Source organism: Dermacentor andersoni, chromosome 6 (genome assembly GCF_023375885.2).
Source record: "Dermacentor andersoni chromosome 6, qqDerAnde1_hic_scaffold, whole genome shotgun sequence".
Classification (NCBI taxonomy): domain Eukaryota; kingdom Metazoa; phylum Arthropoda; class Arachnida; order Ixodida; family Ixodidae; genus Dermacentor; species Dermacentor andersoni.
In genome coordinates this window covers 105,511,334-105,536,717 of record NC_092819.1, presented here as the reverse complement: position 1 = coordinate 105,536,717, position 25,384 = coordinate 105,511,334, and the positions used below count along the sequence as shown (strand labels likewise).

At 47.2% G+C, this 25,384-nt stretch overlaps 1 protein-coding gene across 1 annotated transcript in view; it reads left to right on the top strand.

Annotated features, from left to right (window-relative positions):
* Positions 1-25,384, top strand: part of LOC129382431 (zinc metalloproteinase nas-6-like) — a 62,249-nt gene that overhangs the window by 2,024 nt on the left and 34,841 nt on the right. The window contains exons 3-4 of the mRNA XM_055066350.2: positions 16,565-16,685; positions 24,357-24,532. Coding sequence (XP_054922325.1) covers positions 16,565-16,685; positions 24,357-24,532 — 297 coding nt within the window. The remainder of the gene's footprint in view (positions 1-16,564; positions 16,686-24,356; positions 24,533-25,384) is intronic.

Genomic DNA, 25,384 nt, shown 5'->3' with positions numbered 1-25,384 from the left:
CCTTTCTGTGCCTGTGCCTTTCTGAATCACCATGACCTCATTTGGTGTTTTCTATATTCAGTGTATAACAGCTGATTTCAGGTTCTAGTGCCTTATATGACATCGGTTGTGACTTGCATTTCGTGTATACGAATTGACTGACTTTCAGTTCCAATGAATTCTGTGTTGTCTGTTCTAAATTTATGTGAAATGGCCGTATGTCCAAATTTATTTTGTATGTGGTTTGTGGGCTTAGCGGTTTCAGTGCATTTATGTCACTGTCACGGCTTTTCATCCGTTCGCCGTCGGCGCGAAGTCGTCGACGGGGTATAAAAGCCGGTTGGTCTTTGTGTACTCAAGCGAACACAGCGAAGGAGTCAGAGTCGGGAGAAAGACAAAAAAAAAAAAACTTATCGACTCACAATGACAAAAACATTAATAGAAGCACAAAAACCACAAGAACACTAAGACACATGCACTTAATCTTGATCAATTATGAAGGCAAAAGAAATAGAACGAACAGTATAGCAGTAAATATAAAAATTAACACTGCACCAAACACACTTAGCGGTGGTCAACTAAACAGAGTAAAAAACAAAACAAAAAACAAATGATGGCATACGTGTGGCCGGGCAGCGGCAGCAGCAAGCCCATAAAGTGTGGAGTCGGCGGCAGAGCTTTCCCGAAGAACGCTGGCAAGCCGATCTCGTTGCGGTGGATGCAATTTCTGGGCTGGGTTTCCCGGCCGTCAAGGTCTGACGTGTCCCCTCGAGCAGGTTGAGCTAACTTGAGGGGAACTACCGTGAGCTTCGTTGCAGGCGTTCGTTTGTCGTCTCTTACGTCAACTATCAACAAGGCTAGGCGGCCCAGGTGATACTGGACGGAACTAGCTCCTTGACGCTTTTCAGCAGATTGTAGCCTCAGCTCAGGAGATTGTAGGCTTAGCTCGGACCCGCGTTTGAATAACTTGATGATATTGGTGACAATCCAGTCAAGTTCATCCAATTGGATCCCGGCTCCTTCCAAGGCCTTGGCCGCGCCCCTTTTAATTAGTAGTGAGAGAACGGATGATTCCCCCGTGTATTTAGAGGTCGCGCACTCGTATTGCACCACACACGCACACCCTTGAGTCCCGTGGTGGGCCTCTATTGTTCTTCACAAACACAGGAGGAATGACTGCGGCCGGCCATACGACGCTGTCGGCACACTTACAATGTCAGCAATTCGTGGACACCGGATTCCACGGCGGCACCACATACACTGTCAGCATTTTGTGGATACAGGATCGCATAGACACACCACAAACTATTCGCACCCCCGCCTCATTAGTAAGCTTTTCAATGCACGCATGGGGCAGAGAATACACAGGGGTTCCTACAAAAACTGTCGGGGCGTCACAGTCGCGCCGACGACAAAAAGACAATAATCTCTAAACCTGCCTTCGACTTCTTTAGGCCGCTTGCCCGAGTGGCCGGCAATAGCCCTCTTGCTCAGCGGTCTCTATTCCACGACCCTTTGGCGCCCGTTGATTGGTGCTTCCGCCGAATCGTATAATGCCACACCTTGACAACTGCCCCCCGCTATCAGAATAATATAAAATAACATTTGCTTTCACGAGAGACATTTTTGTGAAAAACTGAGAAACACCGCTCCATGTGTACAAAACCCTATACACACAATATACAATGTGTGCTATGCCAAAAAGAAAGTTAATCGAACTGAAAATTACCCGCCTATGTATAAAACACAAAGATCTCCAACTGCAAAATAACCCTATATTAGGCTCAAATATTCGGCTCCCACATTCTCGCTTCCGTTAATGTGGGTGACCGTCAACTGATACTCCTGGAGTAGTAAACTCCATCGAAGCACCCGATCGTTCAGTTGTTTCGTCTGTCGGATGTAGCTGAGTGGTTAGTGGTCGGTTTGGACGAAAAAAAAATATGAACGCCATACAAGTACACGGATAATTTTTGGGCTCCCCAGACCAACGCCAGACACTCGCGCTCCATTGTCCTCTTGGTGGCCTCCCCCGGGAAAGTAGCTTTCGGCTGGCATAAGCTATGGGGAGTTCTCGTGAGCAAACGCTTTTTAGAAGATTGTAGGTTCAGCTTCTAGAGTGCTTAGCTTGCTCTAAAATCTGCGTTTTAATAACTTCTTTCCCTAGTTCCCTGTGTTGGGGAACGGCAGATATTGGTGAGGATCCAATCAAGTTCACCCAATTGGATCCCGGCGCCTCCCAAAGTCTTGGCCGCGCTAGTTTTAATCAGAGGCGAGGGAACACGTGATTCCCCCCTGCAGTTAGAGGTCGTGCGCTCGTATTGCACCACGCACGCACACATTTGAGTCTGTGGCGGGCGTATATTTTTCGTTCGCAAGCACAGCGGAAACGACCACGGCTGGCCATACGGCGCTGTCGGCAGGCATACACTAGGGTGCCACGATGTTAGCGCCACCTCCCGCCGTACAGGGTGGTGACACCTTTCGACCAGGCCTGCGCCGCGCCGCCGCCATATTGTGTCGGAGCGGTTGACACGGACTCACGTGTGCGCACCTTGTGTTGTCGCGTTGTGAAGTGTTTGCAGTTTCCACGAGGCCGCAGTCATATTTGCTGGGGTGACTTGTGCGGTTCGGTATGTGCAGTGAAACGTGTGTCACAGTTTAATAGCCAGTAAACTACGATGCCAGGCTGCTGCGTAAATTTGTGCACCAGCGCAACAGAGAAGGATCATAGGTGCCTTCGGTTTCCCCGTGACTCGGAACGCAGAAAAAAGTGGGAAATTCAAATGAAACACGACTGTTGGAAAGCCACGGACAATTCAAGAATTTGCGAGGTAAGTGTCTTGCTTTCTATTTATGTATTGGATCCGCGCTTTAAGCGGCCTTCATGCTTGCCTTTAATTTTATCGTGAAGTTAGGCAACTTGACAACCTCAGCTGTATAAAAATGGGTTGCAGTTTGCCTCTCGTATCCTCAGTGCAATCCTTCCGCACCTACAGTGTCATGACTCAAACATTAAAAACACTTTTTTTTTCTTTTAGCGTCACTTTGATGACGACCAGTTCGAGGGGAAGTGGCAAGATGGTCGTCGGCTTCTTAAATCAAGCGCTCTGCCTACACTCTTCGACTTCAGGCGTAAATGCGATAGCGCCAGAGGCCATCGTTCTTTCGTATGGAGTTTAACGTGCCGCGCCTAACATTTGACAGTCTGTTTTTTGGTCTTGCACCAGCGGCACCCACGCAGAGAAAGAAGCCAGCACCTTGACTTTCCTTGGCTGGTGTTAAAATTCAAGGAAATGAAACCACATCACCACTTCACTCAACAGGAGAACCAGATGCTCAGATGTTTTCTACGGAGAGCAGCGAAGAAGATTGGTCCTCCCAAGAAAATATGCACGAGTTCTGCAGCTTTGGAAAAAATATCTCCTTTATATCCGCAAGTGAACTGCGTAAAGCACTTCAAGACGCTGAAAGAAAAAACAACGAACTGAAAGAAAGCCCGACGCAGGCGAGTAGGAAATTGAAGGCGAGTTCAAAGAAAGCGAGGAAGCTGGAAGAGAACCTTTCTTTATTGACCGCAAACCTTAAATTTCTTAATGATGATCGGAAAGACGCTTTGCATAAAACAAACAGGAAAGGTTGTGCCCGGAACAGTGAGACCATAAAGAAGGCACTGCAACTAAAGTTTGCATGTAGTTCAACTGGGTATGACTTGCTGTTGGAACAAGACAACCCATTACCTTCACGACGAACGCTGTGCAGACGACTACAGCATTTTCCTTTCAAGCCTGGCGTCCTCACTGAAATCCTTAGTGTCATGGAGACCAAACTTTCAGCAATGACCGACATTGAAAAGGACTGCGTTCTTTTCATGGATGAGATGGAAATTAGAAAAGGTGTGGAGCTTGACCTCGGCTGTGACTCCTTCCTTGGCAAGATAACCCTCCCTGAATGTGATCAGCCTGCGAACCATGCACTCGATTTTATGGTTGGTGGCATCAATTCGCATTGGAAGCAGGTGATTGCATACCATTATACTGGCTCATTCGTCAATGGAGACAAGCTTAAATACTTTGTTCTTCATTTACTGAAGCTTTGTGCGGACATTTCCTTGCGTGTGCTTTGTGTCACTTGTGATATGGGCAGCTCTAATCGTGCAATGTGGAGGAGTCTGAACTTGTAATCTCGTCATTCTGTCACAGTATGCAGTATGCCTCATCCGCAGAACAGCAGCAAGTCACTGATTTTTATGCCAGACCCATCCCATGTTTTTAAGAACATCAGAGGCCACATTGTGCGCAAAGATGTTATGCATCTGAGTGAACAAATCATTTCAGAATTCTGTTTGCCCAGTAGTGAGGTCACCAAAGATCATTTAGAAACTGTTTTGAAGTTGGACACAGAACAGCTGCGAGTGGTTCCAAATCTGAATAGTACGCATCTGTCAAATGGACATTTCACAAAAATGAAGGTAGGAATCGCAGTGCAGTTTTTCCGAGAAGCCCCATCAGCCATAAGATATTTTATCAAGACTGGAAAGCTACCATTGGAAGCAGAAACTACTGCCTGGTTTTTCGAGCTCATATTTAAATGGTACGCTCTGATGACATCTCGCCACCCAGTTGTCGGTTTAAGTTTTACAAATAAGAGTAATTATGAAGAAGCCATTGAAACACTTCGACTCACAGTAAGAGTAATGGAAGGTTTGGGAATTGGGGTCAAGAAAGCGTGGAAGCCATGTCAAGCAGGCTTAATAATGCCAACAACAGTGGTGCTGAAACTACACTCTGTCCTACTGCTTGAATGTGGCTACAAGTTTTTTTTGACAGGAAGGTTGACACAGGACTGCCTAGAAAACTTATTTTCACTCGTAAGAATGGTTTCACCTCTGCCAAGTGCATGCAACTTGAAAAATGCTCTAAAAATAGTGTCGGTCAGCCAGTTTCTGAAGGTTTCACATAATTCAAGCTATGAAATTGACGATAGCAGCTACTTGGTAGACTTCTTTGCTAAAGAAATCAAGGAGGTACAAAGCGAAATAGCAGACTCAGTAGCGAGCCATGACATTGGTGAAATAGAACCTTTGAGTGAAGCTGAAAGCGGCATCGTGGCCCACTTGTCAGGCTTTTTGGTTCGTCATTTTGTAAAGACACCAAAGGCTTGTCGTTCGCGTGTGGAAATCCTCACAACTGATGACATTTCCGAGGAGCATGTTCTTGTTAGCATGAAAGAATACATGAAAGATAGCCAGAACCTTGTATACGTAAGCTATGTTGTGTTAAACTTTGTGTCTTCATGTGAAGCTGTGTTCAAAAAATTTTCCGAAGAAAAAAACATTTGGCGTCTAACACAGCCAATCAAGACACTAAGAAGCCTGCTTGAGCACAATGTTTCATCACCATCGGTTGTGTGCGCTGAACATACAAATGTCATGAAAAAGCTCCTGGAGAGTTTTGTGACGTTGCGGCTCCGCATTTATTTGCACTGGCTGAGCCAACCAAATAGCAATGAGGAGGATGGGTATGGCAGCAAGACAGCTGCAGGTGTTAACTTGAACTGAAATTATTTAATCTCTTAAGCAGCACATAAACTTACTTACATAAACTGTTGAGTCTATGCACGCAACGTTTGTATGCATGTGGCTGATGACGCTTCAGGCAGATGAAAGCTTTGGTGAGCTGTATATAGGATGTCATTTTATATATTCTATTGCTGTTTTCTTGTGGTTTTGTGCAGTTATGCATTGGTAATAAACCTTTCCTTTGTTTTTGAAATATATGTCAGTGTTGCTCTTGTTCATTTTGGAGTGTCATAACAGAATTTGGTATAAAGTTTGTAAACAGGGATGAAGTGCCTCAGACAGGCTGGCCAACGTTTCGATAGGAGGACCTATCTTCGTCAAAGGCGGCCTCGTCATCCTCGGCGTGTTAGTTTTAAAGGGTTAGTGCAGTGACGTCACGTGCGGGTGCTGTCGCTGGCGGCTGGTTTTAAAGAGAGAGATTACAAGAGGAAACAAGCGCTGTCGTCCGCCGTCTGTGAGCTTCATTCTCAAGACGAGGAGACAAGAGCGTGAGAGTGGGCACGCGGGAGAAAAGAAAAGAAATAGAAGCAGAAAAAAAGGAAAAAAAAGGAAAAAATAAAGAAGGGGGGTGGGGAAAACCAGGGCGGCACCAAGACAGACAAAAAAGGGGGAGTGAAAGAAAGAGAAGAGGGAAATCTTTAAGAAATACGGGGGCTTGGGAGCGTGTTGGGGATGGGAAAGGTTAGGAGGTATTCAGGGGGAGTCGTTGGCGGCATGTTTTTGAGGCATTAACACGGCCGGTCAAGCGGTACGCGCGCGAGTAACACAAAAGACAAAAAAAAAAAAAAAAACCGGAGAAAGGAGAAAACCCAGACAAAAAAAAGAAAAAGAACATGAGTTGAAAGTGACTTGAGTAGCATAGTAATAATACGTCGAGTAATTTTTAAATAGTTAAGGTGGCGACGAGGAGTCTGCGGTGCAATGTATGGGGTGACTGAAAGGCAGCGGCATGGTCCTTCAAGGGGCACTGCCCCACGCGCTTAACGTAGGTGTCGTTACGGCGGCATCCAGAGATGCCGATACTCTGGGTTGAGGCGCCGAAACAGGCATATTGACTTCGGAATGTGTTGTCGAGGGGATCTCAAGAGAAAAAAAAAAAAAAGGAGGCACTTCATCCCTGTTTACAAACTTTATACCACAGTGTGCTCTTCCATCTGTCAGCCCCTTTCTTGTTAACAGAATTTAAGTGTGCTTTCGAGCAAAATATTCTGCACTGCTTAGCGTTCGCGCAGGAAGTAATCACAAGCCGAGCGCCTGAGTCTGTTTAAGAGACCCAAGAATTATTCTAGATGGCTGCATTGATATTAATTTGTCAGTGTGTAAGAAAGTACACCACCCCTTGTATTTATAGCGCACATGCTCTTTTGCGTTGGCCCATTTCGCACGCGCGATGTCTCCCTCCACAAAAAGAAATGAATCAGTTATCGCTAATGCTGCTGTGTCTTTTTTTGTCTTGTTTGCTGATCTTGCAATTCACGACTTCTCTGATCTACAACGTAGTTGAAAACGTCTTGCGGTGATTACGTCCTTCTGCACTTGTATGTTGAATGGTAGCTCCATAAACGTTCGGTTTGGGCCACAAGCGCTAACTTAATTTCGAAACATTTCGTAAAATAGGCGAAATCGCACCAAAAACAATTCGCGGTCTTCGATTCTCGAAGCTTACTCTAGCACTTGCTTTATTACAAACGTTCAATTCACCTCTGCTTTTGTGGTGAGATGTAAATATACTGATACACACACGTGTAAAACCGCAAAAGAAACTAACTTTATTAGAATCAGCAAACCCCGATCCTAAATTTGCGGTGTCGGCCATAGCGCGCCGCTGCCTGCTCCGACACAATATGGCGGCGCTGCCGGTCGTGTCACCACCCTGTACGGAGTAGCGCGGATCGAGGCACCCTAGCATACACTGTTAGCTATTCGTGGACACGGGATTACGCAGAGGCACTACATACACTGTCAGCACTTCGTGGACACAGCATTGCACAGCCGCACCAAATATTTCAGACTACTCGCAACCCCGCCTTCTTAGCCAGCTTCTCAATGCACGCGCGGGTAGAGAATACACAGGAGTTCCTACGAAAAGCTGTCGGGGCGTCCCGGTCGCGCCGGCGACAAAAAGACAATAATTTCTAAACCTGCCTTCGACTTCTTGCGCCCGCTTGCCCGAGTGGCCGGCAATAACGGTCTTGCTCGCCTGTCTCTATTTCCACAACCTTTCGGCGCCCTTTGATGGGTACTTTGCAGAATCGAATAATGCCGCTCCGTGACAGTCACCTGGCTGTTTGACTTTTTCCTTGACACCGTTCTTTCTTTAAGTGTCTGCGTGTTATACCCGTTTACTATACCAGGTGTTTCTGCATAGAAATATGCAGAAAGACTCTTCTTTCAGAGACATGCCGCCATTGGTGGTGGCCAAGGGTTGACATCTGGTACGGGATAAATAGTGGCTATTTGTAAAAAAAGATCCAGTTATTAACTTTCAAGCGTTTACTTTGAGCAGGCCCATCTTAATATGAAATTGAATCCAGCTCTTTGTGGAAGTCATATGCACTTTTGGATCTAGAAAAATGCCATTACCTGCGAAACTGTGGCCCGAAGAATGTCAGCCATTAGAGCGCTCGCAACCAAAACTGGGAAGTTGCACCGAGAGCGAAGCCACGCCCCTTCAGGCGACGTTCTGCTCACGTCCCCCTGCTGCGGGAAGCCATTGCGATGCGTCCTCGGGTTCCTAGCTATCGTCGGACAGCGTTATGTGAGCGCCCCTGCGTCGGCTCTTCGTCCTCCTGTCCGATGGAGAACTTGTAGTTGTGCAAGCGGCAGGTCTTGTCGAATGAAGTGCGGAGCCTGTCAAAACGTTTTGGAAATGTGCGAGCAACGCCGTCAAAGCCGAGAAGTTCAGTTCGGAATACGACCTCGGGTCCGCGGGACACGCACAGTTTCGGCCCACTTCCTAACTCAGTGACAAAGTACGTTCGATTTCAGTTTATCCAAATGCGACATTGTATGAGGGAGGTCGTTGTTGGGTGGGTGTTCCCTATAGGATGCCGCTGCATTTCTGCGTAAGTTTAGGGGTAAATAGGTTAGATAACCGTTGGACCGGAATGGTTACGGAATGGGTACCAAGAGAAGGGAAGCGCAGTCGAGGACGGCAGAAGGGTGGGTGGAGCGATGAAATTACGAAATTTGTGGGAGCTAGTTGGAATCTGTTGGCGCAGGACAGGGGTAATTGGAGTTCGCAGGGAGAGGCCTTCGTCCTGCAGTGTACATAAAATACGCTGATGGTTACTTACGAACAGCACAACGAATATCGATCGAGTAAGTCGGAACTTATTCCTAATAGCAGCGCACTGTGTCACTGTGTGTGTGTGTGTGTGTGTGTGTGTGTGTGTGTATGCGTATATGTTTGCGTGTTGGTGGATAACATATCTGTTACGAGACAGCGCTTGTCCTTTTCCTCTTTCGATGTCTTCGTTTACCCTGCCCTGTTTCATGGAACTTCGGACAGGTGGCGGTTTCAGGATTGGTTTTAGGTGGGGTGAGTCTTTGGTTAAAAATATCGATTTTCTTATTTTTACGTTCGTCTTATAACGCATGCCTTTCGCCTTCCGAAAGCTATTTAACACCCGGTATGCCCGACTTCTAAAACAGCTATCTAAGTCATTGTTGTCGCATCGACAGGAAAGTGGCCAAGCTCTGTCCCTGAGTACAGATTTCGAATGAAGCTTTCATCACAAGAATGCATTTGTACTCGACTGAAGTTTTGGCTGTGGTGTTAAGACTCTTTATTTCGATGTAGTGGATCCTAAAGTCAGTAGGGAAATCTCTTTCGCTCTCGTGCGCTCTCTTTTCTTGATGGCCGAGCGCTCTCTTCAGGAAGCACCTCGTGTCCGTCAAGAACCTATTTCGCGCCTTTTCAGTATTTTAAGGAGGAGAACGAAAGGAGTTAGATAAAAAACGCAACTCTTATGGTAAGCGCTGCAGTGCAAGCCTGCTGAAGCACCTAGGGGTCATACGTGGGACTATGTATGGTTCCATGGGCATGCTATCGATTTACTCGCGGCAGGTAAAAAAAAAAGACATGATATCTAACACAATGGTAAAGTAGCAAAGGCAGGAGCGCTGAAAAAGAGAAAGATGCTGTACAGTAAAACAAAGACTACTCTTGCGATGTCTCGGTAAATCGAACAGTTGGACACCATTTTATTTCTATTTTTCCGAGAACGAGATTTCACGACAGTCTTGAACTTGAAGAAAAGCTCTATGGTGTACATGACTAAATATTGTCAACATATTAGTTAGGGGCTAGTACAACTTATGAAGTAGAATGATTATGTGGACGCTAATAGCATGTAAGTCAACACATATAAAGCTTGTCACAGAAGTAGGCGAGCCATTCAAGGAAAAATATTGCCCTTGATCTTTAGGTACCCATATTGTTCTATAACTCAATGTATAATGTGGCATTGTTCATTTTGCAAAGTTCTGGAGCTCTGTGACCAAGAGTTTTGAAAAAATTAACTTATTTATGTTAAGAAATGTAAAAAAATTGGCACACAATTTTTAACTTTATTTAGCTTTATAGACAGCCCGACTGTACCTGACACCATATGAATAATTTAAAAAGCACTACCATATTCATGACTCCTCTATTTGCAATTATTCCATGCAACCTCTCAAAGTCTGATTGCACCTTCTTACGCAGACTTCAAATAAAATAAAATTTACTTCAAATCTTATTTACATGAGTGCCGAAAATTTGGATGAAACAAAGGAAAAAGATGAACTTCTGAGCTTGATTGGCATTCAATTCAGTACTCTTCAAATTCCGAAGACAGTACTGTACGAGCGCTTTACTTGAGACGAATAAAAGACAATCGATATGGTCAACGCACGAAGAATAAAGCAAAGGAGGGGGTAACAAATTAGGTAAAGAAGCAATAAATGAGAACTTGGATATATTATCTTCATGATACCGAGAAAGCGTCAATGAACTAATGAAGTGCCCATGAACCCTTCTAGTCCTGCAACTGGGATCAGCATTTTCTTGAGTAGTGCTGGAAAAGGGCAGGATAATCTTTGCTTGCTGTAGTTTGTTCTCGAGTATTGCTAGTGCCATTGGTCGATGTACCGCATTACGTGAAATAGTGTTCGTTTTGCTACCGGAACATGTAATAGTTTTGGGCGGCTACGCCGCAGTCTCTTTCGATATGCGAGAAATGATGTCAGTTCTCACACATTTGTTATGCTTACAACGCGTGCACGTGAAAAAGAAGGACTATGTTTATTTCTAGGCCCAGATCACAAACAACGCTTATAGCTCTTTTTTGCAGCATACATATTAGTTTTTTTTTTCAGTATGCGTCGTTATTCGCCACATTAGGTGATGATCACTGAGAGCAGATAAGAATAAGGAAATAAAGATAAGTACCTTTACACGTAGTGCAGCTGTGCACCGAAGATGGGGCAGTTCCTACTGCAGATGAGAGTTTTGCATCTATGTACTCAATGTGACGGTCTAGAACGACGCACTAGAAAATATCTTATACCCGCCGAGGAGGCTTAGGAGCTATGGTGTTAGGCTGCTCAGCACGAGGTCGCGGGATCGAATCCCGGCCACGGCGGCCGCATTTCTATAGAGGCGAAATGCGAAAACGCCCATGTAGTTAGATTAAGGGGCACGGTAAGGAACACCACCTGGTCCAACTTTCCGGAGAACCGCACTACGGTGTGCCTCATAATCAGATCGTTGTTTTGGCACGTAAAATCCCCCAATTTAATAATTGTAGTTTACTATCACGTGGTAGTGACGGTGAAGAAAGCCGCGAAACTGCGAATAGCGAAATTAGCGTTTCATTGGGCGAATCTGTGGCGTCAAAACTAGGCTACACTCAAAGCACAACGATAGTGGCGATCACATTCGGCGATGGCCGATGGTCTGCCGGTCAAGCGCGTCGGCTTTTATGCACTAGTCATCGAGGCTTCGAATGTAGTTGGTTGTGCCGGTGCGTCTGCCAGAAAGTTCTATCCAATTCTCGTCGCACATGCAATCAGATTACACAAGCTTCGGTGACAACAGAACGATCGATAACATTCGTGAAAAATCCGATACATGCGGGCGCGTCTCGCGCTGAGCAATAACATTTGTTAAACGTTGAAAAGAGGTTACAAGATAAATAAGTTCATGCGTCAGTATGACACGTCATGGTTTTACTGTATTCAGTACATAAATTGATTTGGAATCATACAGTGTAAGACTGTTACCTACGAATGGGGGAGGGGTGGGTCTGTTCATAGCATGAAAAAAACATCACCTTCGTATTAGAGATGGTAATCGCTAATGTATTCTTCATGGAACTTTTCTGAAGTTCCATTAGTGCTTTGTTGGCTAAATTACTTGGTGCGCTTCATTTGAGTTAGAAATATGTAATGTATCGTCAGCATAAATGATGTATTTAGCGTAGAGCTAAGTGTGTGCGATGTCGTTTATGTATATTCTAAAAAGAAACTACCCAAGGATACTCCCCTGACAGACCACTGATACGATGTGTATAGTTGTGTGCGTGTGCTTTCGCAAGCCACAAGGTTTAGGAAAGCCATTTTGTGCGTCATTTCCTCCACACTTTTCTCCTAGTGCGCGGAGGGGGTAGGGCCTCTCCTCAGTTTCCTTCTTCCATGGTGCGCACCAAGGCGCCCTGCATGGTGCGGACTGGTGCCGGTGATCGAGGACGCTATCAGTTTTACCGCCGCTCGGCTACTCGCCGGTTGCTCTCAAAGTTGGTTCTCTTCCCTCTGCGCGCGTGTCTATAGCGGACACATTTCGCGCCCCTATGGGGAACCAACGCTGGAGTTTTCGCGACGCCTGCAGCGCCGCCCTGGCGGTCAGAACGTGCACAATGCAGCCGCTTCCGCGGACGAAAATTGCTACTGGTAGTGGCGTTGCGTGCCCTGAGAGTCGAAGTGAAACAAAAGGACGCCGACGATGCTGCTGCGTATACAAGTGCCTCAACTATGTCGGGATGAGGGAGGATGTATCCTCCTTGATCTTTCCATCTAAACTCTACGAAGAAGAACGGAGGCGGCGTTGTATCCAACCAGTCAGGCGAGCGGAGTAAGTTCCCGTCTTGTCGCCCTGTCAAGCGGTGTCGGGCTGGTTTCTAAATCGAATTTCGCGTGTATGCTTGGTTTATTCGATAGTGAAGACGGTCAGCCGTGGCAGACAGTACCAAACAGCAGAATCTGCAGTCGGCATTTCGTCGGAAACAAAATGAGCAATAGCATGCACCATCCGGCATATGTATCAACCATTTTCACTTCGCAATACCACCGCCATGCCCCTTCCAACGCCACGGCACCAATCGAACGATACGAAAGCCAAATATTATCCATTAATTGCCAAGAAATATGTGGGACGGAAGCTGCCTTGTAATACTAGAGTTACTGTATATGCTACCAAAGATAGCATATGGTAGCGTATACAGTAACTCTATGTAATATGAGTTGTGTGCGCATACTGCCGGCGCACGCGCGACTATGCCGTCTATGTGTTTTTAAAAATGCGCTTGCGGATGAGGACTCGGCGCTGAGATGCATCCGGTAAATTTATGTAATTAGTGCTAAATGTAGCCAGCGTTTTTACGGCTCCAGCAGCGCCACACTCAAACCTTCGCTTGCGCGAGTCAGCCGATGCGATAAAGCTTTCTTCTACACTGACTGCTGTGGCGGAGTAACATCAGAATTTTTTATCTCTAGCCAGAGAAATATGGAATGTCTTCAGGCCAACTAATATTTCCGAAACCATAGCGCAGCACGACCGGAGCCACAGCTGCTAGATTTGCGAGGCAGGCTGCCACGCAAGCATGGCAACGGCACACGGGGCAACCGTTAAAGAAACACACGCGCTCGCCGTGACACACTGTGAAAATATATATAAAGTTTAAAAAGCTTCTTTCGTCATTTCTTCACTTGATGGCGCTAGCTTCTTTACGAAAACTGGAAGCGGCGCGAAAACGGAAACATACGAACTATAATACAGCCGCGCGCGAGCCGGTCGAGCGACTGGAATATGCCGCGTTTCGTCGCCAGGGCGGCGTGCAACGCACTCTTTTCGACGCGGCGCCGCCTATCCAGCGCTGGTTCCCCATAGCCTGGTGACCCGGACGTAGCAAGCACACGCAATGGAAGACGAAATGAACACTACAGCGTCCTGCAACGACGCACCGACTCCTCAGCCCCAGTCAACAGTGACAGGCGACATCCCTGCTCCCAGCGCTACCACGGACGCCATTTCCAATGCCCAGCTCTCCGTTGGTTCACGCAAGTAGAAGCCCTCTTCGATCTGCGGCTCATCACATCGCAACGTGTGATGTACCTGCATGTCGTCTCAGCACTTTCCTCCGAGGTAGCTGGTGAGTTCGACGACGTCATGAGAGCCCCACATCCGGCTGCACCCTACGACCATTGAAAGGTCATAGTGCTCACACGCAAAACGGTATCCGAGAGAAGCCGCTTCCAGCAACTCCTCAACGCGGAAAAACATGGCGATCGCCGACCGTCGCAGCTATTACATCGGATGCGGCAGCTACTCGGTGACAGTACCCAAGACTCCGAGAGTCCACTATTGCGCAAGCTGTTTCCGCAACGCTTGCCTCGGACACTTGTCGTGGTTTTGGCAACTGCGGATGATATGCCTCTTGACCAACTGGCAGAGCTCGCGGACCGCGTGAACGACTACTCCGGCGCAAGCTCCGCGGTGTCGTCGACCACTGTCACATCAGACCTCGAGGCCCGGCAATCTAGCCTCGAGGAGAAAATTGACAGGCTGATGGACACCATGGCAGCAATGCAGATGGACACACCTTGTCGCTCTCCACTGGCTAGGAGTGGCTCACGTTCGCGTTCTTGTTCCCACCCAAGACACAATTGCGACGACTTCCGCTGGTACCACACCAGGTTCGGCGCCAGTGCTGCAAAATGTCGACAGCCTTTGTGTTGGCAGGGAAACGTGGAAGCGAGTCACTAATGGCGTCGCGTGACTCAGCCGCTACGCGAAGCCGCCTATTCTACGTAACATACAGGATCGCAGGCCATCGATTTCTTGTGGACTCTGGTGCAGAGGTGAGCGTCATTCCTGCCACCAGCCACGACTGACACCGTTGTCCGAAGACTGCGCCTTTGCAAGCTGTGAATACATCCACAATTGCAACGTATGGCCAGCTCCCCCTTACCATTGACTTGGGCCTGCATCGCATATTTCAGTGGATTTTCATCCTCGCCGACTTGCGCTTCGCCATACTAGGTGCGGACTTTCTTACCCATTTTGGTTTGAATGTGAATCTCCGCTCCCGTCAACTTGTGGACTGAACGACGTTGCTCAACTCCCAACGCCCACGCCCAACGTCACTTCGCAAGCTCCGCGAATTTCTTGGGCTTCTGAACTTCCACCGTCGGATCCTGCCTAATATAGCGCGCATCATTCTACGTCTGACCGACATGCTGAAGGCTCCAAAGGCACCATCTGCGATCTTGGAGTGGACATCCGAAGCAGACGCCGCCTTCGAAGAAGCCAAGAAGCATCCCCTAACTGACGCGCCCATGCGGCTCATCACCGACGCCTCCTCCAGTGCCGTTGGTGCAGTTCTGCAACAATTCCTGCAGAATTCGTGGTGTCCACTCAGTTTGTTTTCGCAGAAGATGAAGCCGGCAGAAACTCGATACAGCACTTTCGACCGCGAACTCTTGGCTGTCTGCCTTGGCATTCGCCATTTTCGCCACCTTCTTGAAGGTACCGTGCTTCCCGTACTGACGGATCATAAGCCACTGACATTCGCTTTCCGTGGAAACCACAGCACACACACGACCCGGAAAATTCGGCGCCTGCATGTTATCTCCGAATTCACGGTCGACCTACGGTACATCGAGGGACCCGTTAATGCGGCTGCCGATGCCCTCTCACGTGTCGACGCGTTTTCCACTGCTGCTGTGGATTCCGAGATCATCGCAGAGGCACAACATTCTGACAACGAGCTGCGTGACCTGCGTGCAGGGTCCACATCTGTCTCGTTTGCTGAGGTGCCACTGCTGTTCTCCTCCGGTACGACACGCGCATTGCAGAAGGCAATCAAGGCGGTGCGAACGAGAGATGGGAGAGGGGTACCACCCGCTAATAGAATTTTGCTTCGCATGCGGCGCTCTCAACGCCTTCAACGCCGGCGCAGCAGCTCCGCTCTCGGTGCTGTTCTTGTCCATAGCGGACGCATAGCGGACGCAACGATGGGTGCCGCGCTTTCTACGAGTGGTAGGAGTGATGCTGTACTATAACACCGACCGAAAAATGCCGAGACTATGTCATGAAGACGTCCGACTGTCGTTCAACCAAGCCATCAAGAAGCTCCTGAAGTTCGTTCAAGAGCTGGATGAAAGCGTCGACCTTCATCTTGCCAAACCCCGCGGGCGGTCCGTCTCCACCGAGCGAAGCTCGTGCATCGACATAGTCTTTCACAACGAGTCTGCCATAGTATCCATAAGGTACCTTACCTGCCACTTTACGGACTTCAAGGCCATGCTAATGGCCCTGCGCAGGGGCCCCTCTCTAGAATTGAGAGTAGATGACCCATGGTCGTCCGACATGTCCGACAAACTCCGTATAAAGACAGCGCAAACATTCATTTTAAACATTTAGTCAGTGGTTATCTCAGTACTCCGCGCAAGACGGGAACGTGCAACAAGGCCGAAAAGGTGTAAACTAATGTTAACGAATTACTATTGCATGAATACTCATTGATCCCCCTCATTTTTTACGCTGCATAGGAAAGTTCTTTAATGTTCGTCGATCTACGTGCGCATATCACAATAGAACCGTGAGTTGGTTTGTCTGGGCAATTGTCTTTTGGCCTTGAGTGCTTCCGAGACATCCTGACCTATTTAAAAAAAAAGTGTAATGTCGTTTGAAAACAATTCTTAGTTCTAACCGGCACAGCCATACTGTTCCTTCTCTCACAGGCACACCTCAAAATGTCAAAATAATCAAGAATGCCATGGACCATATCGAGAAGGAGACGTGTCTACGCTTCGTTAAACGAACCAACCAGGCAGACTATGTCCGCCTTGTATCCAAAGAAGGGTAAGCACCGACATCGCTTTGCTTTTTATTGCTGTTTAAATTAATCAGTCTTGAAATAAATCTAACTAGATAACTTTGCCCTGACTCATTGCTAGTTTCAAAACTGAATTTATGAAAAGATAAAATTTAGTAGTGATTCGCCTACACTCATAGGCCACCGCGGAATGATGAGTAAACCACATTGCTCTGTATAATTTTCGCTCGTTCATCTTGCCACCCACATCCGTTACGGTATGCCATAGCAGGTCGTTGCCCAGTCAGGTCCGGAGTTCCGCACATGTGCCTGAAGATAAGCGGTTGATTTACTGACGCGAATTCTCAGCATGTGCTGTCGAAGACTGCTTCCTGCCCTTGCTATGCTGTGTGTTGTATGCGGCTGCTGCTGGCAGGCGGAACGTTAGCGCTGGTTGCCCATACACGCTTTCATTTTCCAACGGCGACACGGCGCAGTTAGAGATATGCATATTGCTTCTAACTTCTTGGTTTGGAGCCGAGTACGCCCTTCACATTTATGTGCATACCGGTGCTCAAAGTGCGGATATAACTGCACACACAAGTAAGGAAGGTGGCGTTAATGCAAGGAACAGAAATAGCAGCAAGCAGACAGGATTATGACGACAGTAATGATGATAATTATTATGATGATGCCTGTTATTTCTATACGAAATGGGGGGATGGGCGGTGACAAATATTCACTAGCCTGCTTAAAGGGACACTAAAGCGAAACAATAAATCAGTTTGGACTAATGAAGCATTGTTTGCAAACCCTGCAGGTAGTCATTTCAGAAATATAGTTTGATTATTAGGTGAGAAAACGAAAGTCCAAGTATCAGTATTTTAATTTCGCACCGAAACCCCAGCGCCCGCACGTCAGCGTGACGTCAGGGATTCCAAAGTATGTTTTCGCATTTGGGCCGCGTTGGCTGAATAAAGGTTCCCGAAACTTACCATGTTTAATATTCTGTTCCTTTAGAACACAATGTAGTCAATCTGTACCGCTATATATAATTAGTAGGCCCTAGAAGATGTCATCAAAATCCATGACGTCACAGCCCCCAGGTGCGGGGAACTTAAGTAGGCGTCGCCACACGTATTTCGTTCTTGCGCTTTTTCTGGCTAACCAAACGTCTTATCGTTGTAAGAGTGGTGTTTTTGGTGTTGTAGAATGGTAATTTACTGATGCAGAAGAAATCATTTTTCACCTTAGTGTCCCTTTAAGCTATTATCAGGTATTACATACATGCAAAGCCGTCTAGCGGTCTGCGTATATCTCATTCACATTTCTCTCCTAATTACAACCTCTACCTCTAGGACCTATGCTCCAACGACTCCGGTATTTATCAGTCTCTTCCCTGCTTCCGCCACTCGAGCGTAATCTAAACTATTGCTTATTTGGACTGCTCACGAGTTAACGCTTCTACGCACTTTGAATCCCAGCGCTTCTGCAAGGTGCATGTTTTCTAGTGTCCTTGCTTGATGAATATGTAGGCAGTCAACTCCGACATGCTGATTAGTTTCCTTACTTTTGCTGCAGCAGATGCATGCCTGACCATGCTGCGAATATTTGCGTCTGTATGTCTGCGTCCACAGCAGACAGCTCGAGCCTCAGATGGCGAGACACTGACCTTTCTGTTATCGTGCCGATGTTCCTTCCGAATTACTTTTTTGCCCCATTTGTAAATTTCCAGTCTTGGTTCCGTTATTTGAAGCAAATGTACTTTCTTTGTCTCTCTTACTTTCTTTTTGATAACCTAAGGTATTTTATATACACATTGAATTGCTCTGACCTTGGTTGTTAACTTTCTTGACTGCCACTTATATATTAACATCTTAAATACTGCTGCTCTAACAACCCATCTTCTCATTGATGCAGTAGGCAACTGGTACAACACATAATATATATGGTTCACTTGAAAAGTAGTATTTAATTTGCAAGCCGCACTAAGAAGTCAGCTTTAGGTGAAAAACGAGACAAAAGAACTATAACTAGAATTTTCTGGAGGAATGCTTTGAGGAAAGGTTTTGTTTATCTGCACGGTAGAGAAATTTAACCCGCATACATAGGCATTACAGTTTGCGCTATAACAGCCTACTGGAGGTGTCAGATTGATGAGGGCTCGTTGTCCATATTGTGACGCGGAGAACAAGATGTCATAACCCGCCATGGTTGCTTAGTGGCTATGGTATTGGGCTGCCAAGCACGAGGCCGCGGGATCGAATCCTGACCACGGTGGACGCATTTCAATGAGGGCGAAATGCGCAAACACCAGTATACTTAGTTTTTGGTGCACGTTAGAGAATAGCAGGTGGTCCAAATTTCCGGTGTCCCTCACTACGAAATAATGGTTTTGGCACGTAAAATCACATAATTTAATTTTTAATTATCAATGTGTTATTAGAGACTGCTAATGTAATAAAGAGTGTGATACGAAGACGTGGATGGCAAAATAATTAACACTGAATCAGTGGCGTTTCTTTCTGACGGGAGCGGCCATGCAAAAGTAAATGCTTCTTATATATTTTAGATTTAGAAAGCGCCAAGGCGTATCGCCAATAGCGTAGCACTGTGCGTTCTCTATTGTGGTGTTCTGTTATCTATAAACGGCGATACGCTTACATGCAGGCTTAAAGCTCTCGAGTGCAGCGGCGGAAACTACCACGCGAGTCGCTTTCTTCGGGTCACATTTATGCGTAGGCCAAATGCGTGCCTTTTACTACGTCGCTCTCCGCGCTGACGCGGTGAGCGGGCTTCACCTGCTGGCTTTTCTTTCTAGTAGTAGCCATGTGGATATACCCAATCTAACCTCGACCACATCGCATTAGGAGGTACATTTTGTTCCTTACGGTCGAAGATCATTATAGAAGCACTCACAAAAATTTGAGCCCAATATCCAGTCGGGCCCGTTGCCGAAAAAAAAGCGGATGCCAAAAACGAATGCTATGATAAAAAAATGGCCAATCCTAGTCTCTTGCCTCCATATAAGTGCCCCTATCCCTGCATAAAGCTTTCCCACGGACATGGCATTAATGAACAGGGAGTGCAAGTTGAGGTTTTGTCGTGGTGTGATGACAAAACGGTTTAGTAATTTCGAAATGAAACTTTGTTTCTCGCATACAAGACATGTATTTCTGTGAGTAGGATGAAACAAAGCCATACTGTAGAGTGCAGCGATTATCTACTTATAAATACGTTTCCACTATTAGTGGCTAGGTTACATGTGGTCACTGTTGTGAAAACGAAAACTTGCTTCACTGCAGACCGTTAACAGCGGTCACTGCGCGCAGCGCGAATTAGATGGCGCTACGGGGTTGGAAGCCGATAGAGGATGTCGACATCACTCTACGGAGAAGTGAGGGCGGTATGATCCCCAGGGTAGCCTACGTCCGCGTCCTGGGTATGACGATCGAATCAAACGGCTCCCATAACCTGACGGTGTCTAAACTAGCCCAGAAAACGGATAATGCCATCAGACTCGGTCGTGGGCCAGCTCATTGAAGTTTGGGAGGCCCTCGAGAATGTTCGTCCCCATGTGTGTGGGGAACCGCGTGATATAATGAGAACCGGGGCAAGCACGTTACCCTAGAATAGATGCCGCTTCTCGTGCAAGGTTACCCGATTCGAAAGCTCTGATTGCGTCTCTCGAGTCGGTGTAAATGTAGGAACGCTCTGAGTCACACAGGGCCAGCGCAACCGCAATTTGCTCTGCTATATTCGCGGTGGCCACTCTGACCGAGGCCGAGGAGCGAAGCACCCCCCGCCCGTCTACAACCGACAACGCGAACACTCTCCTGTTCCCGTAATGCGCCGCATCGACAAAGACCGCGGAGTCTCTATCATCTCTGACTTTCTTCAAGATGGCTCGTGCACGGGCTTTACGTCTATCCTCACTATGCTGTGGATGTACGTTTCGCGGGAATGGCCTCACCAGGTAGGTCGTCCTCGTTTCTCGTGTCAATGTTATGCACCGGTCCTCCATTATCCTAGGAGCCATGCCAACCTCGTCGAGAATTCGCCTTCCAGCTTTGGTCGACGATAGCCTTACCACCTGGGCAGTGACCTGTGCCTCTATGATCTCGTCTATGCTATTGTGCATACCGAGTTGATCTAGCCTGTCGGAGCTCGTAGCAATAGGCACGCCTAGCACTTTCTTGATGCTCTTGCGCATGAGGGTGTTTAATTTGGTCTTTTTCCGTTTTTGTCCATACTAGAACTGACGCCACATAGTTAATATGGCTCATGAGGAACGCGTTATACATCCGAAGGAGGTTGTCTTCACCTAACCCCTTATTTCGGTTGGACACCCTAGCAATTAACCGCAACATATTCTCCGTCTTGACTGTAACGTGGGTAATTGTTCTGGCATTACAGCCCCTCGTGTCTATGAGCAGGCCTAGGATCTTAACTGAGTCGACTCTAGAAAATTTCTGCACATTGTTCGCGTATAATACCACGAGTAGCTGGTTTAGAGGTGTCAGACCCCTAACTCCTTGCCTTGCGGGTCTGTAAAGTAAGAGCACCGAGCACCGATTTACTCGTAGACAGCTTGAGACCCGTGTCCGCAAGGTAAGCCTCCGTCTCGTCCAAGGCCGCTTGTAGAGCCTGCTCAATTTCTGCTAGGGAGCCCCCGGGTACCAGATCGTGATGTCATCTGCGTAAAGTGCGTGACCTATGTCCTGAAGGCCGCCCAGCCTGTCTGATAGACCCTTTATGGCTATATTGAAGAGCAGTGGCGAGATGACTGATTCCTGAGGGGTACCCCGAGCCCCAAATTCGTACACGTTCGAGCGAATCTGCCCTACCTGAATAGTAGCAGTTCTGTTCACGAGACAGGACCTGACAAAGACCTGGAATTTGACTCCTAGGCCTATCCCGGCCATGGCCTGCCGAATGTATCTATGTAACCCTGTGTCGAACGCCGTAGTGAGATCCAGGGCGAGAATCGCTTTCACGTTCCGGGTGCCGTTATTAAAGATTTGCTTCCTTAGCGCTAGCATAACCTCCTGCGTCGATAGGCTGGGCCCCAAAACCAACCATATTATGTGGGAAGAGGTCTCAGCGCTCTACGTACCCGGAAACCCTGTTTAAGATTGCGTGTTCCGCTACCTTGCCTATGCACGAGGTTAGTGATATTGGCCTCATGTCGTCCAAATGAAGGGGTTTTCCTGGTTTAGTGATGAGAGTCATCATAGCCGATCTCCATCCGTCAGTCACTTTTCCGGTCTCCCACACCCTGTTGACCTGCTTAGTTGGTAGTTCCCCTGTCTTATCGTCCAGGTTTCGTAATAGCCTGTTAGAAACTTTATCCGGACCCGGAGCCGACCTGCTGTTTAAATTGTAGAGCACTGCCCTGATCTCCGATTCTGTGAAGGGCACGTCCAGCTCCTCTACCGCCGCGCACTCGATCGGCGGATAATCCTCTTCCTGCGTCGGCCCTATGGGGAGGTACCTATCCGCGAGCGCATTCAAAAGTGACTGTTCAGTACCTCCCTCCTGTTTGTGCCGGTGTATGACTTTACTAAGTGTTTGCCTTTGATTATGCTTAGTCTGCGCGTCATCCAGGAGGTGCTTGAGGAGGTTCCACTTCCCTCCTGAGCGCATGGACCCGTCTACTGCCGCGCAGACCTCGTCCCATTGTAGTCTATTGAGCTCCGCGCAATTCCTCTCGATCTCTCTATTAAGCTTCACAACCTTTTTCCTCAGCCTGAAATTTAACCTTTGATTTTTCCACCTCATCAGAAAAAACGATTTGGCCTCCAACTGGTGCGCCAAGTGCGGATCCATTCTTAGCACCTCCGCTTCCGTTTGTACTACCCTAGTAGCCCTCTCGACATCCTCCGTTAGAGAGTCGATAGACTCGCCAAACGAGGAAAATGGTCTGGTTCGGTCCTTCCTAAGTTTCCTGAACTCTTCCCAGTTCGTGATTCGAAATACTCTCCGTCCACGCTTAATGTTACCGCTACAATGTGGTGGTCACTGCCCAGTTTCTCCTGGTTATTGGCCTACGTTACGTTACCAACGTTCCTTACACATGCCAAATCAGGCGTTCTGTCTCGCGCAACTGACGTGCCCAGCCTAGTGGGGAACCCTGGGTCCGTGATTACCGAAAACGCGAGATCATCTAGGATCCTCGCCAGGTTCTCTCCTTTTACAGTCCGTCTGACGTAGCCCCATGCATTATGATGGGCGTTATAGTCCCCAGCAACTATCAGGGGAGAGTGTTTGGCTATCTACGTCGTCTTCCTTAGCAGGGAGTTAAACGTCCGTCTCTGGCCCGACGGCGGACTATAGACATTAGGCACAAATACGCTCTGCTTAAGGCGCCCGTGCGGCATAACCTCCACGAAAAAGGCCTCCATCTTACCTCGTCCAGATTTGATTGGATGTTCAACAAAGGCTAGATATTTTTTTATCATCGTAGCTAGTCCTCTGCCTCCCTCGTTCCTGACGGACACAGTGTTGAAGCCAGAAAAGGTAGGGTGGTCACATAGTGTCTCCTGTAAAAACAGAATCTGCGTTTTTTTTTTCCGAAGGACTAGAATAAAGTTTTATTATATCACCATATTGGCTCCGACGCCAAAGTGTGCCTTCTCTGTGCAGCGGAATGCCAGAATAACCTAGAAAGGGAAATGGGCTTCTGCAATTTTTTGGTTGGATGTCATGACATATCGCGCATATCAATCCAAATGTCGCGTGGTTCACTTTTCTGCCTAAGTGAAATATCAGCGCACTCTGCCGTACTAAAATGGGAAACGCGAGTTCGCAAGTCGTTCACACCATGCGTTTTAGCAAGTAAATGGTTGTCTACCATAGGTGAATGAGCATTTTTGCCGATTAGGCTGCTGAGGTCTGAGAAACGTATGTTTGGCTCAATATAAAACGTGACATAAACTGTAAGGGGCGTTGAACTGGGAGTAATTGAGCGTATTTTCGTATGCATTTGGCGTCGCGGTGTTGCCCACCTCCTTAACGAATATTTCGAATCCTGCAATGGGTATGTTATAACAGCAGGAGACGTCAGAGCTCGTACGTCGTGGATTGCGCATACAGTCATGACGAGAAACAAAGAGCATCTGCTTTGTAAACATATATTCCTATGCTTTGCAAGCTAAAGGAATTAAGTAGGTGTTGTTTCGCTGCAAAGATGCTTCCCGAGAACTTTCTATTTCATTTTGTTTAAAAGTGAGACAAAGATAACTACATTTGTTTCGATATCCCTAAGTCGTTCTTTTTTTGTAAAATTGTATAGGATACGGTAGACGCATACGCAGGCAACTCTAGCGTCAGCGTACACCTTAAAATGTATTATTCTGCGCCTTAACCTAGCCGCAGTCCGGTGTAGGTCCAGCGTAGAAGAAATCGCGAGACGAGGTATAGCTGCGTTCAAACTCGTAACTTCGATGTTGTATTCGTGCTTTGTTTTACAAAATCGAATGAAAGGTTCAAAGCAGATCGATCTCAGTAAGCAGGAGCACCAACTGTGCGTGGGATAATTTGCGTATTAGCACAACTGCTTGCAGGGCTCTCTGGCACCGTTAAAATGTTGCCGTTGCAGCGCGTTTGGTGTTAAACGAGACGCGAAGCATTTCGCGTCAATCGTATTGAGCGTTGAATATATTTTCGTCCTTGCCGTCGCCACGTGCCTGTCTAGAAATGTGCTTTACCATGCACAGGTGCTACTCGTACCTTGGTCGCACTGGCGGCCAGCAACCGTTGTCCTTGGGCCGCGGCTGCCTCTACCACGGCACAGTGACGCACGAGCTGATGCACGTGGTGGGCTTCTTCCACGAGCACACAAATCCCGAGAGGGATCGCTACATCGAGGTCTTCCCAAAAAATATTATAAAGGGTGAGCGTATATTCATGTTAAACATTTAAACGAGCCTTATACCAGACGTTTATATTTTTGGGTGTTCTAGATTTTTCTTGGCGGCGCCGTGCCTCAGCGTTCTGTTGCCGTTAGGGACGCGCTACAAACACCTCTTTTCTTTCTAAATATGTAGGCTGTGCCTACTTCTATGCAGTGGTGTCTTGTCTAACCTAAGGCCACATGTGCTAGATATCGTGCTTGCCACTTTGCAACGTATTGAATCCGGCCAGGAGGACATTCGTAATGACTTGCATACAATAATGAATTGGCAAGCGTCAGTTCATGTCGAGCTAAATCAATTGTCGAGCATGCTTTTTACTGTTGTTGGCGATGTTGTGTCAGTGAAAAGGTCCGTCACAAATGAATCGCCCGAATTAGTCCACATATCTAACTGAATTTTCAAACAGGTAAAGGCAATAAAATCACGCTCTGAAGACTCAGAAAACGGATTTTGCCGCTGCAACTTGCTCTTTTTGGAATCCCGGAGCAAAAAAAAAAAAAAATAAAGAACAAAGCAATCATGGTCAGTGTCAGAAGTCATTGGCATCAGTAACGATCACCTTCGCATAACTTTCGATCCTGGTTAAATAGACAGCGCGCATCATTACTGTCAGTACAGCAGTAGCAAGTGTAGGCCAATCATTGTCAAGTTCACATTCTTCAAAGACAAGCTGCCTTTAATAGATAAAAGCTACAAATTCAAAAACCCTAATTTTGCTGTTCGTGAGGAATTTCCTTTGCGAACCCGTATCGATCGACGCGAAGCCATCGACTTTGCCAGAAATGCCCAGTTTAAGGTAACCCTCGAATGATTTATAATTGGTTACACTC